Consider the following 13,136-nt stretch of genomic DNA (forward strand, 5'->3'; position numbering starts at 1 on the left):
AACAACAAAAAGTCCATCTATAGAACTTCAGTCTACCAGTCTACAAGATCAGCCATGCATAGAACAAGTCAATAAGCATTATCCCATGTTACAATGTTTTAAAAACGTTGAAGAAATATGAATCCATTGAATGGTTTTTTTTTCTGGAGAAACTCAAAAATATCCAAAACGATGCACCGATTTGAAGTTCAAAACAGTCTGAAGACAGAGTGAGTATGGTTTACGCCGCTTTTGGCAATATTCCAGCAATATAAAGGCTGGCACCAGAAATGAGTTACACACAGTGGGAAACAAACCCAGGTCTTTGGCGTGACGAGCAACACTTTAACCACTAGGTTACCCAACCACCCCCAAACTCAAAGAAGACAGATGAATCTGTGAATTTACTGAAAATGCTTCAGTCTGACAAACAAATTTCCTTGGATAACATTCTGTGACTTTAGCCACACATCTGAAACCCACGTCTGTTTGCGCAGCTTATAATTTTACGTTAAAAAACACAAGGACGTACTGAAAATGATGCTAAGAGCTATGTCCGGGACCGTAGTCTCAAGAGTTGGCACAGGCTGGAACAACAATGTTTCTGTTGTCATGTCAGTTGACGGCCATCGTGATTCAATGACATGATGAACACGGAGCATGTTTTCTGATGCCTCCTAAGACCAGTCCTATACTTATAAACCTTCCCACAAGCACAGGAAAAGATGAGATGCTTATGTACAGTCTCGATATGATAAATTCTTGCAACATGATTCATGAACACTCTGTGACATTCAGGACATGGGTAGTAGGAGCCATGAGGAGAATCTCCATGAAAACAACCAGTCACTTGTCCTAAACTAGAGCTGAATGAACTGCCAAATTCAGCCAAACCTGAAAGTAACAAAAAGGTCTTCTCTAGTCTCCTTTACTAACAATTTTCTCAGGATGTATCAAATGAAGGATTAAACTACTGAAACGACCAAGAAAACAGCGTTATCACTAACAACCATGGAATGGAGGAACTGATCCTTGACCGAGAAAATAATTGTAGGCAGCAGGGTTTTACATTGACTTACAAAATGGGGTTCCCCCTGGAACCCCAATAATTAATTTTAAGGGTCCTTGTGGACAATATGGGGGTCCTGTAGAGTATTGAAATGGTGAAGTGTACTGTTTATTGATAATTATTTTAGAGCTTTGAATGAATCAATAGTCATGTGGACCATGGTCATGATTGTAGGATGAAATGACAGATGCCCATAATCGCTCGATATGCTGTAGATACATTATGATTTGTTTATTATTTGTCTGTGTCAATTCTCTACATTTGTGCGTCAAGTACGACCCCGGGACAGACACCCTTCTGTTGACACTGTTTTGAGAAAAGATAGACTGTGAATAGGGTTTCACCTCACTCTGCAGAAATATATCCCAAACGGACCACAGCAAGAATGAATGCGCTCTCCTTGTACCCATGTGACAATTCAAATCCACAACATGAACATACACTGTAACCACAGGGACACCGCCTCAGGAATAACATATTTTATAGAGAGTATAATCAGTAGTACCACTGGAAAGTGGAAGAAAATGATCCACTCATATTCCTGTTAGTTTTTTTCAGTTCCTCTGTTCACAGATTGTGACATGCGATTTGATCAAGTTTTGAAAAAACATTCTCCTTTATCACTGTGAATTACAAAAATATCTCCAGGACATTTGAAATGTCAGTCAATGTACTAGAAAATGAATTTCCATCACAGGCAGTGTTGAGGAGCATTTCCCCAGTGGCGACAAAGTTCAGGTTAGGAATATATTGACTTGTGTAGACTCTTTGTCCTTTGCATTTATTTCTTGGTCCTGAGCAAGTTTTGAGGACTGAGTAAGCCATACTGGCAACAAAAAAAACAGTTCCAGTTCCCTATTTTATATCAACCCTGCTTGGTGCGCACACTCCCTATTTTGCCTCTGATGCTTCTGTAGGCCAGTTCTGTATCTGTACATTTTTCCGCACACACATGTGAAAGACATTCCTTTGTGAACAGTCTCCATGTGATATTTCCGAGACATATAATTCATGAAATCACGCCCACACTCAGAGCATATGTATCTGCCAAGTCCCTGCTCAACTCCAGAACCGTACTGAGCATAGTCATGGCTGTAGACCATGGGTGAAACCTGGCCTTGAAAACCTGAAAATAAGAAATAGTTCAGTCTTCTTGATGAAATTTCCTTCTGGGCTACTGGAGGCCATTGCATTTCTACATAATGTGCTCCTGAGTTGTCGGGTTGGACAATTTAGCATTCAGATTGAGGTGTTCACGGATCATATTGTGCCAGGTTGGATATCTTAGCATTCAGATTGAGGTGTTCACGGATCATATCGTGCCAGGTTGGATATCTTAGCATTTTGATTGAGCTGTTCACGGATCATATCGTGCCAGGTTGGATATCTTAGCATTCAGATTGAGCTGTTCACGGATCATATCGTGCCAGGTTGGATATCTAAGCATTCAGATTGAGCTGTTCACGGATCATATCGTGCCAGGTTGGATATCTTAGCATTTTGATTGAGCTGTTCACGGATCATATCGTGCCAGGTTGGACAATTTAGCATTCAGATTGAGCTGTTCACGGATCATATTGTGTCTGACTGTTCTTAAGAGCTACACATTGTGGACTTGACGTAAGATGATTTCGTAAACTTGTCCGATACTTGTAAACCCTGCCACAGATACAAGGGAAACTCATCTGTTGGTGCACAGACTCTACATGGTATTTTCTGGCCATTGAATTCATGAACACACGGTCACAATCTGGACATGGGTAAGCCCCTACGGCTGCACCATTGTCTTGTGACCATTGGTGTGAAACTCGGTTTGAAATCGGATCAACTTTGTTAAATCTCCCATACTGCTGTGGACAATGAGCAGGGTCTCCGAAATGCTGATCATCACCGAAAGACCCTTCTCCATAACCCTGACAACCTGAAACCAACAAAAAGTTCTTGTTCATCCCACTCATGTCCACAGAAAGGCCAACAACAGTGAGAAATAGACACACTTCCTCAAAACTAAACCAAGGACATCACAGCAAAACCAATCCTCCAACAGCAAGCAGTTGGCAATGATTCCCCAAATAGAATCAACTGCACCAGTTCAGCCCAAGAAAAAAGCCTATGTTGAGACAGTCTCATGCTACATGTTCTTCATGACGTTTTAGTGACTTGAAACTGAAATGGGACACCTATTAACAGTTAGTTTAAAACAGTACAACTGTTTGAAGGGACGCTAGTGAAAGACCCATCTTCATACGCCATTCATACATGTAATGCTAAGAGTGAGTGAGTGAGTGATTATGGTTTTACCCCGCTTTTAGCAATACTCCCACAATATCATGGCAGGGGAGACCAGAAATGAGCTTCAGACATTGTACCCATGTCGAGAATCGAACCCAGGTCATTGGCATGACGAATGAACGCTTTAGCCGCCAGGCTACCTGACATGCTAAGAGAACAAACAGTTGCCAACTACAGTTACAAGACAGTAAGGTCAAATTTCCTCAGGACTAGTTGGCAATAACTTATAAATAGTCAAATATTGTGTGTGGTGTCATCTTTATCTGTATAGGCTGACTGACAAAGTTCAGGTTTACTCATGAAGTACAAATCAAACATGCACATCTCCCTCTAATTGTACAAATTTTATGTCCAGAATTTCCCTTTGAGCTTGGCATTAATCTTGTCAAGCATTTACCATTTATTTCCGCTGAGATTGGTAACTAACACAGGATCCTTGGTGATACACAAGACCAGATCTGTACTTGTAGGTCTTCCCACATACACATTGAAATGTAATCTTATCGTGGATAGCTTGACGGTGATACCGTAAGCCACTGACATCTGCAAACACTTTATCACATTTATTACATGCATGTTTTTTTGGGAATTGTTCTCTGTTCGCATCAACACTTGTTGACCACAATCTTTCTGACAACTGTGAACCCCATGGATAATAACCATGTCCCTGTTGCATTGAACTATACTGTTGCTTTTTGACATTCCCTGACTGGCCCACATTGAATTCTGAAAAAAGAAGAAGAAAACAAACTAAACATCACCACCTTTATTCTTCTTCTGAAGATCATTCTTCCAACCCATTAGGGCAGAATTCAAACATAAGCCCAAGACAGTAATTAAGGGTTATAGAGTTTCATAATTAGCTTGTGTCCTTCACAAAGTGATTAAGTGAGTATGGTTTTATGCCGCTTTTAGCAATATTCCTGCAATATCATGGCGGGGGACAACAAATGGGTTTCACACATTGTACCCATGTTGGGAATCGAACCCCGGTCTTTCGGCGAACGCTTTTAACTACTAGGCTATCCGACCGCGTCCCCTTTCACAAAGACTGAGACAATAAGACAATGATACCCTGAACATAACACTTTAACAGCGAAGTTGACATGATCAAGCAGCACAGAGAACCAAGACCATATTCAGACAAAGAATCTTCAGCCCATTCTTCATAAAAGCAGGCATTAGGCATTTTCAGAAGTTCAGTTCCTGCTTTGCTGTTTAGCAATAACACAGGTTTTGACATGGTTCAGTAAGCCAGGTTTGTATTTGTACACACGACCACATACACACGTGAAGCGCATCTGGTAATGTATGGCTTGCCTATGATTCAGCAGAGCGCCAGAATCTGCAAATGTCTTGCTGCACTGAGGACAAGGAAACTGTTTCTTAACAAGATTTGGGATCACTATGTCATGTCCAATCACTGTGGAGGATCCTGCTCTGTATTCCCTTTCAGGCCAAGTGTGAGAGTTGTCATAATAACTATCTAACATACCCTGCCTCGGTGCACAACCTGAAAGCAATAAAAAGCCTACATGTACCAATATCTCTTGTCACTAAGGTGAGAATCAATAAACATCATCGTAATGATTGGGAAACAATCAATCCGGTTTGGGAACATCAGGGCCCCGTTCCACAAAGCGATCTTAGCGCAAAGGTGATCGTAACTCCCATACTTTAACACTGGCTTACGATAGTCGTAGTGCTAAGATTGCTTTGTGGAACGGTGCCCAGGTAGGGTATTGTTGCATTTGTTGATGGGTATCTGCACTGTGTGTAACTTGATTACACACCCATAGCAGTCAGATCAACTTGACCATACTGAACATGAACAGGAAAGGGAGGCGGAAACTTACACAGCTAGAGACAGCTGTGTATTTGCGTAAAATACGCATAAAATAAACTGAAATATGCCGACAAATCAAATCCTAGCATATCAAATACGCTATTGAAATAAAACTAATGTGTATATTAATAAAACGATTGCGTATGTGACAGATCATCTTCAAAATAAGTCTTTGAGTTGTTGACAAAATATACAAGTAGTACTGGTGACATCGACAAATAGTTCATTAAGGGAGAGTATTGCATTCTGTCTGCACTATTGGCCACTTGTTTAAGGTAAGCATGGTTTTTACGCCGCTTTAAGCAATATTCCATCAATATCACAATGGGGACACCAGAAATGGGACTTCCCACATTGTACCATGTGGGGAATAAACAAGAGAACACTTTAACCACCAGGCTACCCTAACCCACCAACCTGGTAGGTTCAGAATTTTCAGTTCAGGGATGGTCGACTCAAGATTTTGTACAAATTTATATTGTTATTTCACAATCATCAGTTGAAACAGTTCTACAGAGGCATCACAACACAAACAGCGAAAGATGACGAACCTTTCCATGAACACAATTCAGTCACCCATAAAAAGGAAAGCATACAAAACAGTCCGTGTGGATTTCCTCGTAGGGAACAAACTCAAGGGGAACAGCGTGGGTGCTGTACGGCCTCCCAGACATCTTTGCTCGCTTGAAGCGATTCAGAACTTGTTTGTGGGCTAGACAAATTTTCAATGGATGTACATCGGGAACATCGGTCAAAACGTTGACATGGAACAATTCCAGCAGTTCTGGCAGGAATTTTATTTTCTTAGGGCCACCGTCCGCTAGCTTCCCACATATTCGACACAGTCTCTTCAACATAAAGTTGTGGTATTTGAAACTATGGCCAGCAACTGAAGAACAATGGAAAAGCCATTGTCAGTGTTACAGTAACGAATACATCAGGCACAGAAGCAGTCATATGGGTAGAAAGTCTACAGATTATCTTTCCCTTCCACATCACAACCTAAAAGTAATGTTTCTCTCTTCAAGACAAAGCTATCTGGCTTAATATCAACATGTAATCTGAACCAGACTTAACAGGCATTACCCTCTCATGCAATTATTATCACAATTCTTAGAGCATCAGTTGTGTCCCACAGCAGGATGCAAACCTATAACCAGTATCAATCTTCTATGGTGCACTTGAGCCTATTTCAAAACTTGAGTCGAAAACAATAAACCCACTTCACACAGCCTAATTGACCATTTACACTTCTTTAACCTGTATCTGCAAAAATTGATTTGGTATAAAGTTCACGGGGGTATCTACACCTGTCCGTATCTTTATACTTCGGATACGCTCAACACGGTTTTTTCAATCCCAGACCAGATCTGCAGATGGAATAGCCCATTGTGACGTCACATTATATTGTGAACCCCATAAAATTCCCTTTTTGAACGAATGTTACATGGGCTACTTGTTGACACACGTGGAAACCACTACGGAGGGTGCAAACAGTGCATGTCACAGATACGGGGTGCTAAAACAGACAGGTGTGATCCCTGCTGAATACGACTGAAGGCATTTGGACTGTTGGTAGATATTACTGTGACAATCACCGAGTGACTGGTTCTTGATACCACAGAGCATGTAAATAATACTTGACCTAGTGAACGTTTTTTTCAATGTCAAACGGTAAGATATTCACTTGAATTACTCGAAGTGGATCTATCAAAATGACAGCATTACACCAAGCAATCAATCATAAATGAGAATCTTTTCAAACTGGGTCTTATCATTCCTTGAAATACTGACTACACGGCTCAAGTTCAGAGTGCAGGCAAGTCCCTCATATATTTGTATCAGTCGCTCCCAGTACTCTCACGGGAGGTGCATTAAATTGTGGTACTCAACATGTCGATCCTCATTAAAACATCGCTTTCAAATAGGTTCTTTACAACTGTAGTCTCCAATTATCTTCATTCATCATGAAATATTCATATCCGCCATACCAAAATCCCGACATGTGTTTACGCTAAATAAAGATCCATGTCCTAATTCGCTATAGAAGTCATATTTCACTAATGTGTGTTATCGGATACAAAGGGTGTATGAAATTGTAACTTATAAGCAGTAAATCAGGTATTAGTAGATTATCATATATCAAAAGTATTAGATAACAACACTTACATACAGCACCACATCTGACCTCTTATGTATAAACTATATTTTCAGACATTATCCTCTTGTTGGGATGATCATTTCTACATCACAATATTACCCAGATAAATCAAAAACACTTTAGAGACGATGCATGTCAATGTTCCAAGTTCAAAGACTCATTATTTAAGAACCCCAAACAAATAATACATACACATAATTGGTCAAATATGGTCAACAATAGTCAATATTTAGCCACTGAGACATATAGTTACATACCTATCTGTTCACTAGTGCATGTTCAATAACCCTATGTGTTTCTCAGGTCAAGGAAAAATATGCAAAATAAGTGAATAACTGAATCTACAAAACTGTTATGTATAAGCTGGGATAGCTTATGTGAGAAGAGCCATGTCAATCGACTTAAACATATCACTAATTTGATGAAATGCATTATTTTTTAACTTGGAATATTGATCCTAATAGATGATCGACTTTTCTTTCATTTCACCAACACTGTGGTTCCATGTTTGACACAGTATCGATACCACATAAAGACATTGATTGTTAGATGTGTGCCACTGTGTAACGTTTGGCCGACAAGCTGTGGTTCGGACTGCCATTGATCGTCACTATCCATTTTCCACTGATATTTTTTCATTAATAAAAGAGCAATGAAAAGAAATTGACTAGAAATTTCAGTATAATTAATTGCAAGGGTCTGGAAATAAAAATAAGATCATAGTTAATCAGAACCACAACTTTCCAAGGCCTTATCACCTTCATAATCCTAGATGACCAATCAACTACAACAGGTGATTCAAGATAATATACTTGGGAAGAAAGAACCAAATTCATCCATATCTTGCAGACTTTATTCACAAAGCAATGCATGTGTGTTCATATGTAACAGTTAAGGGTTCTATTTCACTTTAAATCCAGGGTCATTACCAAATTCCACACACTGAACAAAAAGGGTTACGGATCGTCAATATTTTTTAAATTTTATTTTTTTGTAGTGAAGACTGAGAACACATTTTCATAGACATCCCCCAAAATATGCATGATCCCTACCTTTTTTGTTCAAAATATACAAAATTTGTTTATCATGAAATCTGCTTTACATTACTCATAACAATTCCATAAATTTTGAATCATAAAAAATGACCACTAAAATGGAAATAAAATGTCATTTTGAGAAGAAAAAAGAAAAAGACTTGAAAATGCAACACTGGCAGGAGACTAATAGATCCAGATATTAATGAAATAAAACCCTGAATAATTCATGTTTTAAATACTGTGTCAAATATGGTACGCCTGTGGTCAAGAACTTATTTTGCAGTATTTTACCAATGTTTTCGACCTGGTCTATCGTTGATGAGCTTGAGACGTCCTAGCCCAGGCCACAGTTGAATCAGGAAGCCAGTGTGTGGACTTACCTTGTGATGCCTGGAACCACGCCCCCTTCATTCGCTGTACTGTGGCACTGGGTGTGTCAACATGGCAAGTGACAAGACTGATAAAAGGGTGGAACCTGCTACTTGAACAATTTCACTTATGCCTGAAATATTGGGTGTTTAAACTGTAAACCAGCTTTGATTTACCGAAAAGTCTCAAGTTTTCCACAGGTATATGAATCCGTCTTGTCACTGGCCAAAGTAGTGCATGTGTGTACATAACTAAGTATGGTGCTTAACAATTACCATTTATAATGACATGGCACCAAAATTGATATTTATTGATAACCACAAACATTATTACTGAATTCAAAATTTATAAAGAAATTGTTTTTGACAGAGCTGGGTCATTAACATCATTTGTTGAGAACAATCACTGACTTGCAATAAGCAAATACAATAAATGCAAATACATTTCTTTAGTCCAGTTGACATCTTTCATGGAGAAGAAGTGCAGACTTGCAATAAGCAAAAAAAACCAAACACAAATACATTTCTTTAGTCCAGTATCACGCTCGCTTTCTTCTGACATTTCAATCAGTACTTCAGCATTAGAAATTAGAAATCTAATGTAGAGCCTGAGGTAATCCTTACACAACAAACGATACAAAACACATCCTTGATAATGTTCTGAAACTTACCTAACCATATCAATATTCAAACGCTACCAATTTTAAGTTCTCAACTAATGTCAATGCCCAAACTCAGTACAAAAACAAACTGCTGGCAATGCTAACAACATAACTGGGCATCAAAATCCATCAGGAATAATCGTGAAAATGTTTTTTGCAAAGTCTACAAAAGAACATAAGGTAAGGCGGTATATTTAATCACAAGACAGATTTCAATTGATATTTTCCAGAAACAAATTTTATTAGAAAATAATAATTTCCCAAATGTCTTCAAAAACAATGTCACAGAATATATATTCTGAACACAGGAGGGATGGGTGTTGCGCATCTTTAAATGCACCCTCGATCATCCAGCTTATCATACCTCCATTCCATAATAACATTCAGCAGGCCTACCAATGAAAACTGACAAGACTGCAACGGAAAAGTGTCATATGCCTACAATACACAGGGGATAGGCTACATAAAATAATGAGAATGTAACCAAAAACTAAGAAACAGCATCATAAAGAGACCATGCTGCCAAAAAACTTGGACACAGCAGCCTTCCAAACTATCATTGACTGAACAAGAAGGAAGTTGCAGTCATAATCATGAAGATCAACAAACAGTGAGTAAATGTACATCTTACAGTACCAACATTCAATATGCTGTATTACCGCTGAAAGATGTACATTTACCCACTGTTTGTTGATCCTCATCACATGACACCTTGTTCTGCACATGCCTAGTTTGGAAGGCTGCAGTCTGTGAGTGAGTGGGGTTTAACGCCGCTTTTAACAGTATTCCAGTTATATCACGGCATGTCAGCTTAATGTGGGAGGAAAGCCTGAAAGTGATGCAGGTCTCAGGCGTTTACCACTTCGGTGAAACCCACGAGCACAGGTATGGTGCTGACAAACCTAGAAACAATCAGGGCGAACCAGAATTTGAACCCACAATCATAGGTTTCTGGCTTGTCCAAGGGACACAACTCTGCACAGAAAATCGCAGCGCCTTAGACGACTGGGCCAACCGTGCCCCCGCTATGGTCTGTGTGCTTCAGTGCTGCTGTTTCCATGTTTTCAGCAGCATGCTCTCAGATTTATGATGCTGTTTCTCAGTTTTTTTAAATATGTTCTCATTATATCATTTTTTTACCAATCCTTGTGTAATGTAGACATATGATGGTGTCTTGTTGCAGACTGTCGGTTTTCATTGGATGGCTATGTTTACACAAAAGTCCTGTTACCAGTTTTGCTGTTTGTCCCCTTAAAATGTTGTGGATCTGATTAATAAAATTTCAAAATCATGAATGTTAGGAAGGCAAATTATAAATATATACAGACACAAGTTCAAGATGAACCTCCATCATGGTACTTACTTAGGCGATATGGTAGAAATACTATCATTTGAATCAGAAATGATTCACTGCAATCATAAACCAACACGACTTAGACGTGCAGTTTTCTTGTTGACCCTTCACATACTAGAAAAAACACCTTAGTGCACGAAATGTTCTTAACGTATCTTTTCCATATTTCAGAATATAGCTCTACCCCATACTTTGGCAATTAAAGAAGAGTGAGTGGGATTAACCGGGACTGATCATATCACAGGATCTTGTGATGCAGTCAATGAACAAAGGTAAAATTGTGTAGCCAGATCACCATTGATCTACTTTACAACAAACAGGACTAAGATTAGCTTTGCACACAAATCCTTGCGGCTAAAAACACTTGGTTGAGGCACACCAACCCACATGGCAAACCATGAACAACTGAGCCTGGGTTTCCCATGAATGAGCTAACATTAATTCAGCTTACCGATTGAACTCCTCCCATCACTGCAACAGGCATATATCCAGGATTCAAAATTAAGAGCTTTTGGCAGGAAAATTGGGGAAATAATGTTTGTTCAAAAAAGGATTTTTTAAAAGTTCAAATTTTTCTCAATTTAGACATACACTAACATTGATCTTCAATACAATAACGTGTAACTAAGTATTTAAATCCTCTTACCCTTTGTTGGTCTGGTTATTAGCAAAATACAAATATATATGCCTTCCTAATTCATACCTATCCATAACTACAATAATTTGGTAAGTTGTGAGCATGGCCAGCAGTTTCTTGAGGGTGAAAAACTGAAAAAATATAATCACCATCATTTCCATAATCAGCATCGTTGTCATCACAATCTTCGTCTTGTTCTTGAAACACTAAAAAGTCATCTGCACTTTGGTCACCATGATGAACTTGACTAGTACTGGGTTCGGCGTAATCTGGCACATGTGGAACGTTTTGATGGAAGGACGATGATGAAGAACCGGGTGATTGAGAATGGGATGATTGTGGATGAGAGAGTCGATCTAGAGCTGCTTGGGACGTTTGCGTATGAGGTACATCTGATGAATAATCTATTTGCATGTATGGAGTCTCTTTCTTTGGCACAACATCATCGGGATCATGGTCTAGTTCTATTTCTATTAAATCTGGATCTTCTGGTTCTTGTTTCACATTCACTGGAGAGTCATTTTTGGATTTTGATTGTGTGTTTTGAGATGGACGTGGACTGATTTGAGGTTGTGAGCGACGATGAAGTGGAGATCTGGGTCTTGGAGACTCAGAAAAAGAAGTCCTACGATTTTTAGCAGGTGGTTGTGACACTGATATTTCTTGATGTCTCTTGGATGGAAATGACACAGGTGTAGAATGCTGCATTGCGGACATATTATTTGAATCGTAATTGTCATTTTCTTGAGGCATTAATGTGCGGTCCACATCAAACACAGAGAGTTTTAATGTCTTACATTCACTCTTTGATATCATGCTAGCATTTGACGACACACCGTCCACTTTGAACGTTAGTTTGTTTGAGCGCAACACAACCTGCACACTGGCATCTTGCGTTGTGCCGTATGAGTTCACGGATGCCGGAAACTCTACGTTTGACCTCTGTCCCTTCTGAAGAGTTGAAAAAACATTACACAATTCCACAGGAATTGTGAATTCAAGAGTTTCGATGAACATGATTGATTATGTCGGAATATAACACGTAGAAATATCACAAAATGCTTTCAATGTTAGTAATCTTGAGCGCTTAGATCGGTGGTTGATCACATGTATAGATAACACCGCATGTTGAGCTTTGCCGCCAAGCAGGTGCGCGGAATGTCGAAACAAAAGCCTCAGCTAAATCACCTGTTTTCGCTCCAATGCAAACACAATACATACAGTAACTTCGCCCGTTTGCTTCTTAGTGTAGTGTTCATGCAGGTTTTCATCGAAAGATCTTCTGTTAATGTGCAATCCAGCTGCACAAGTGCTCTTCGATTTTCTGGAAAATTCTCAACAATGGCGGATTCATCTTCTTGACCGGCTTTTCCTCATGTACTATTCCCCGCGCGACACATTACAGTTATACTATTGGTTTTGAAGTCGTCTGTCGATTAATGTCACAGTGTCCCCCCGCAATACGCCTGTTTATATAATAATCATAACTGTGATGCTTGTTTAGCTGAATATATATTTTATAGCCCCGTCATTTGATAATCGGGATGGGATGGTGGTGATGAGTTTCTTTAAATAATCTGTTCTTGAAAAAAGATTTTACCCACAAAAGTAAATTGTTCGCTTTACAACATAGATGTCCTGAAATAAATTTAAAAAAAGTAACTTGTTCGGATCCTTGCACTGAATATAAATACTTGTTTTGAGGCAGTAAACGAACAAAAAGCATGCTAA

The 13,136-nt window shown here is 39.2% G+C and overlaps 1 protein-coding gene across 50 annotated transcripts in view; it reads right to left on the minus strand.

Moving 5' to 3' along the window:
* Window positions 1-12,794, minus strand: part of LOC124128726 (zinc finger protein 58-like) — a 92,464-nt gene extending 79,670 nt beyond the window's left edge. For 38 of the 50 annotated variants that reach the window (XR_006860265.2, XR_006860283.2, XR_006860280.2 and 35 more), the window contains exon 1: window positions 11,555-12,793. Coding sequence is in view for 37 of the 50 variants with exons in the window: in XM_046492358.2 (XP_046348314.2) it covers window positions 11,555-12,422 (868 nt within the window). In the remaining 13 variants the exon portion in view is untranslated. The other 12 variants (XR_007219615.1, XM_046492177.2, XM_048390835.1 and 9 more) reach the window with 7 other exon arrangements.
* Between the last annotated feature and the right edge of the window lie 342 nt (window positions 12,795-13,136).

The sequence above is a fragment of the Haliotis rufescens genome, unplaced genomic scaffold, assembly GCF_023055435.1.
Source record: "Haliotis rufescens isolate VD_foot unplaced genomic scaffold, xgHalRufe1.0.p SCAF_9, whole genome shotgun sequence".
Taxonomy (NCBI): domain Eukaryota; kingdom Metazoa; phylum Mollusca; class Gastropoda; order Lepetellida; family Haliotidae; genus Haliotis; species Haliotis rufescens.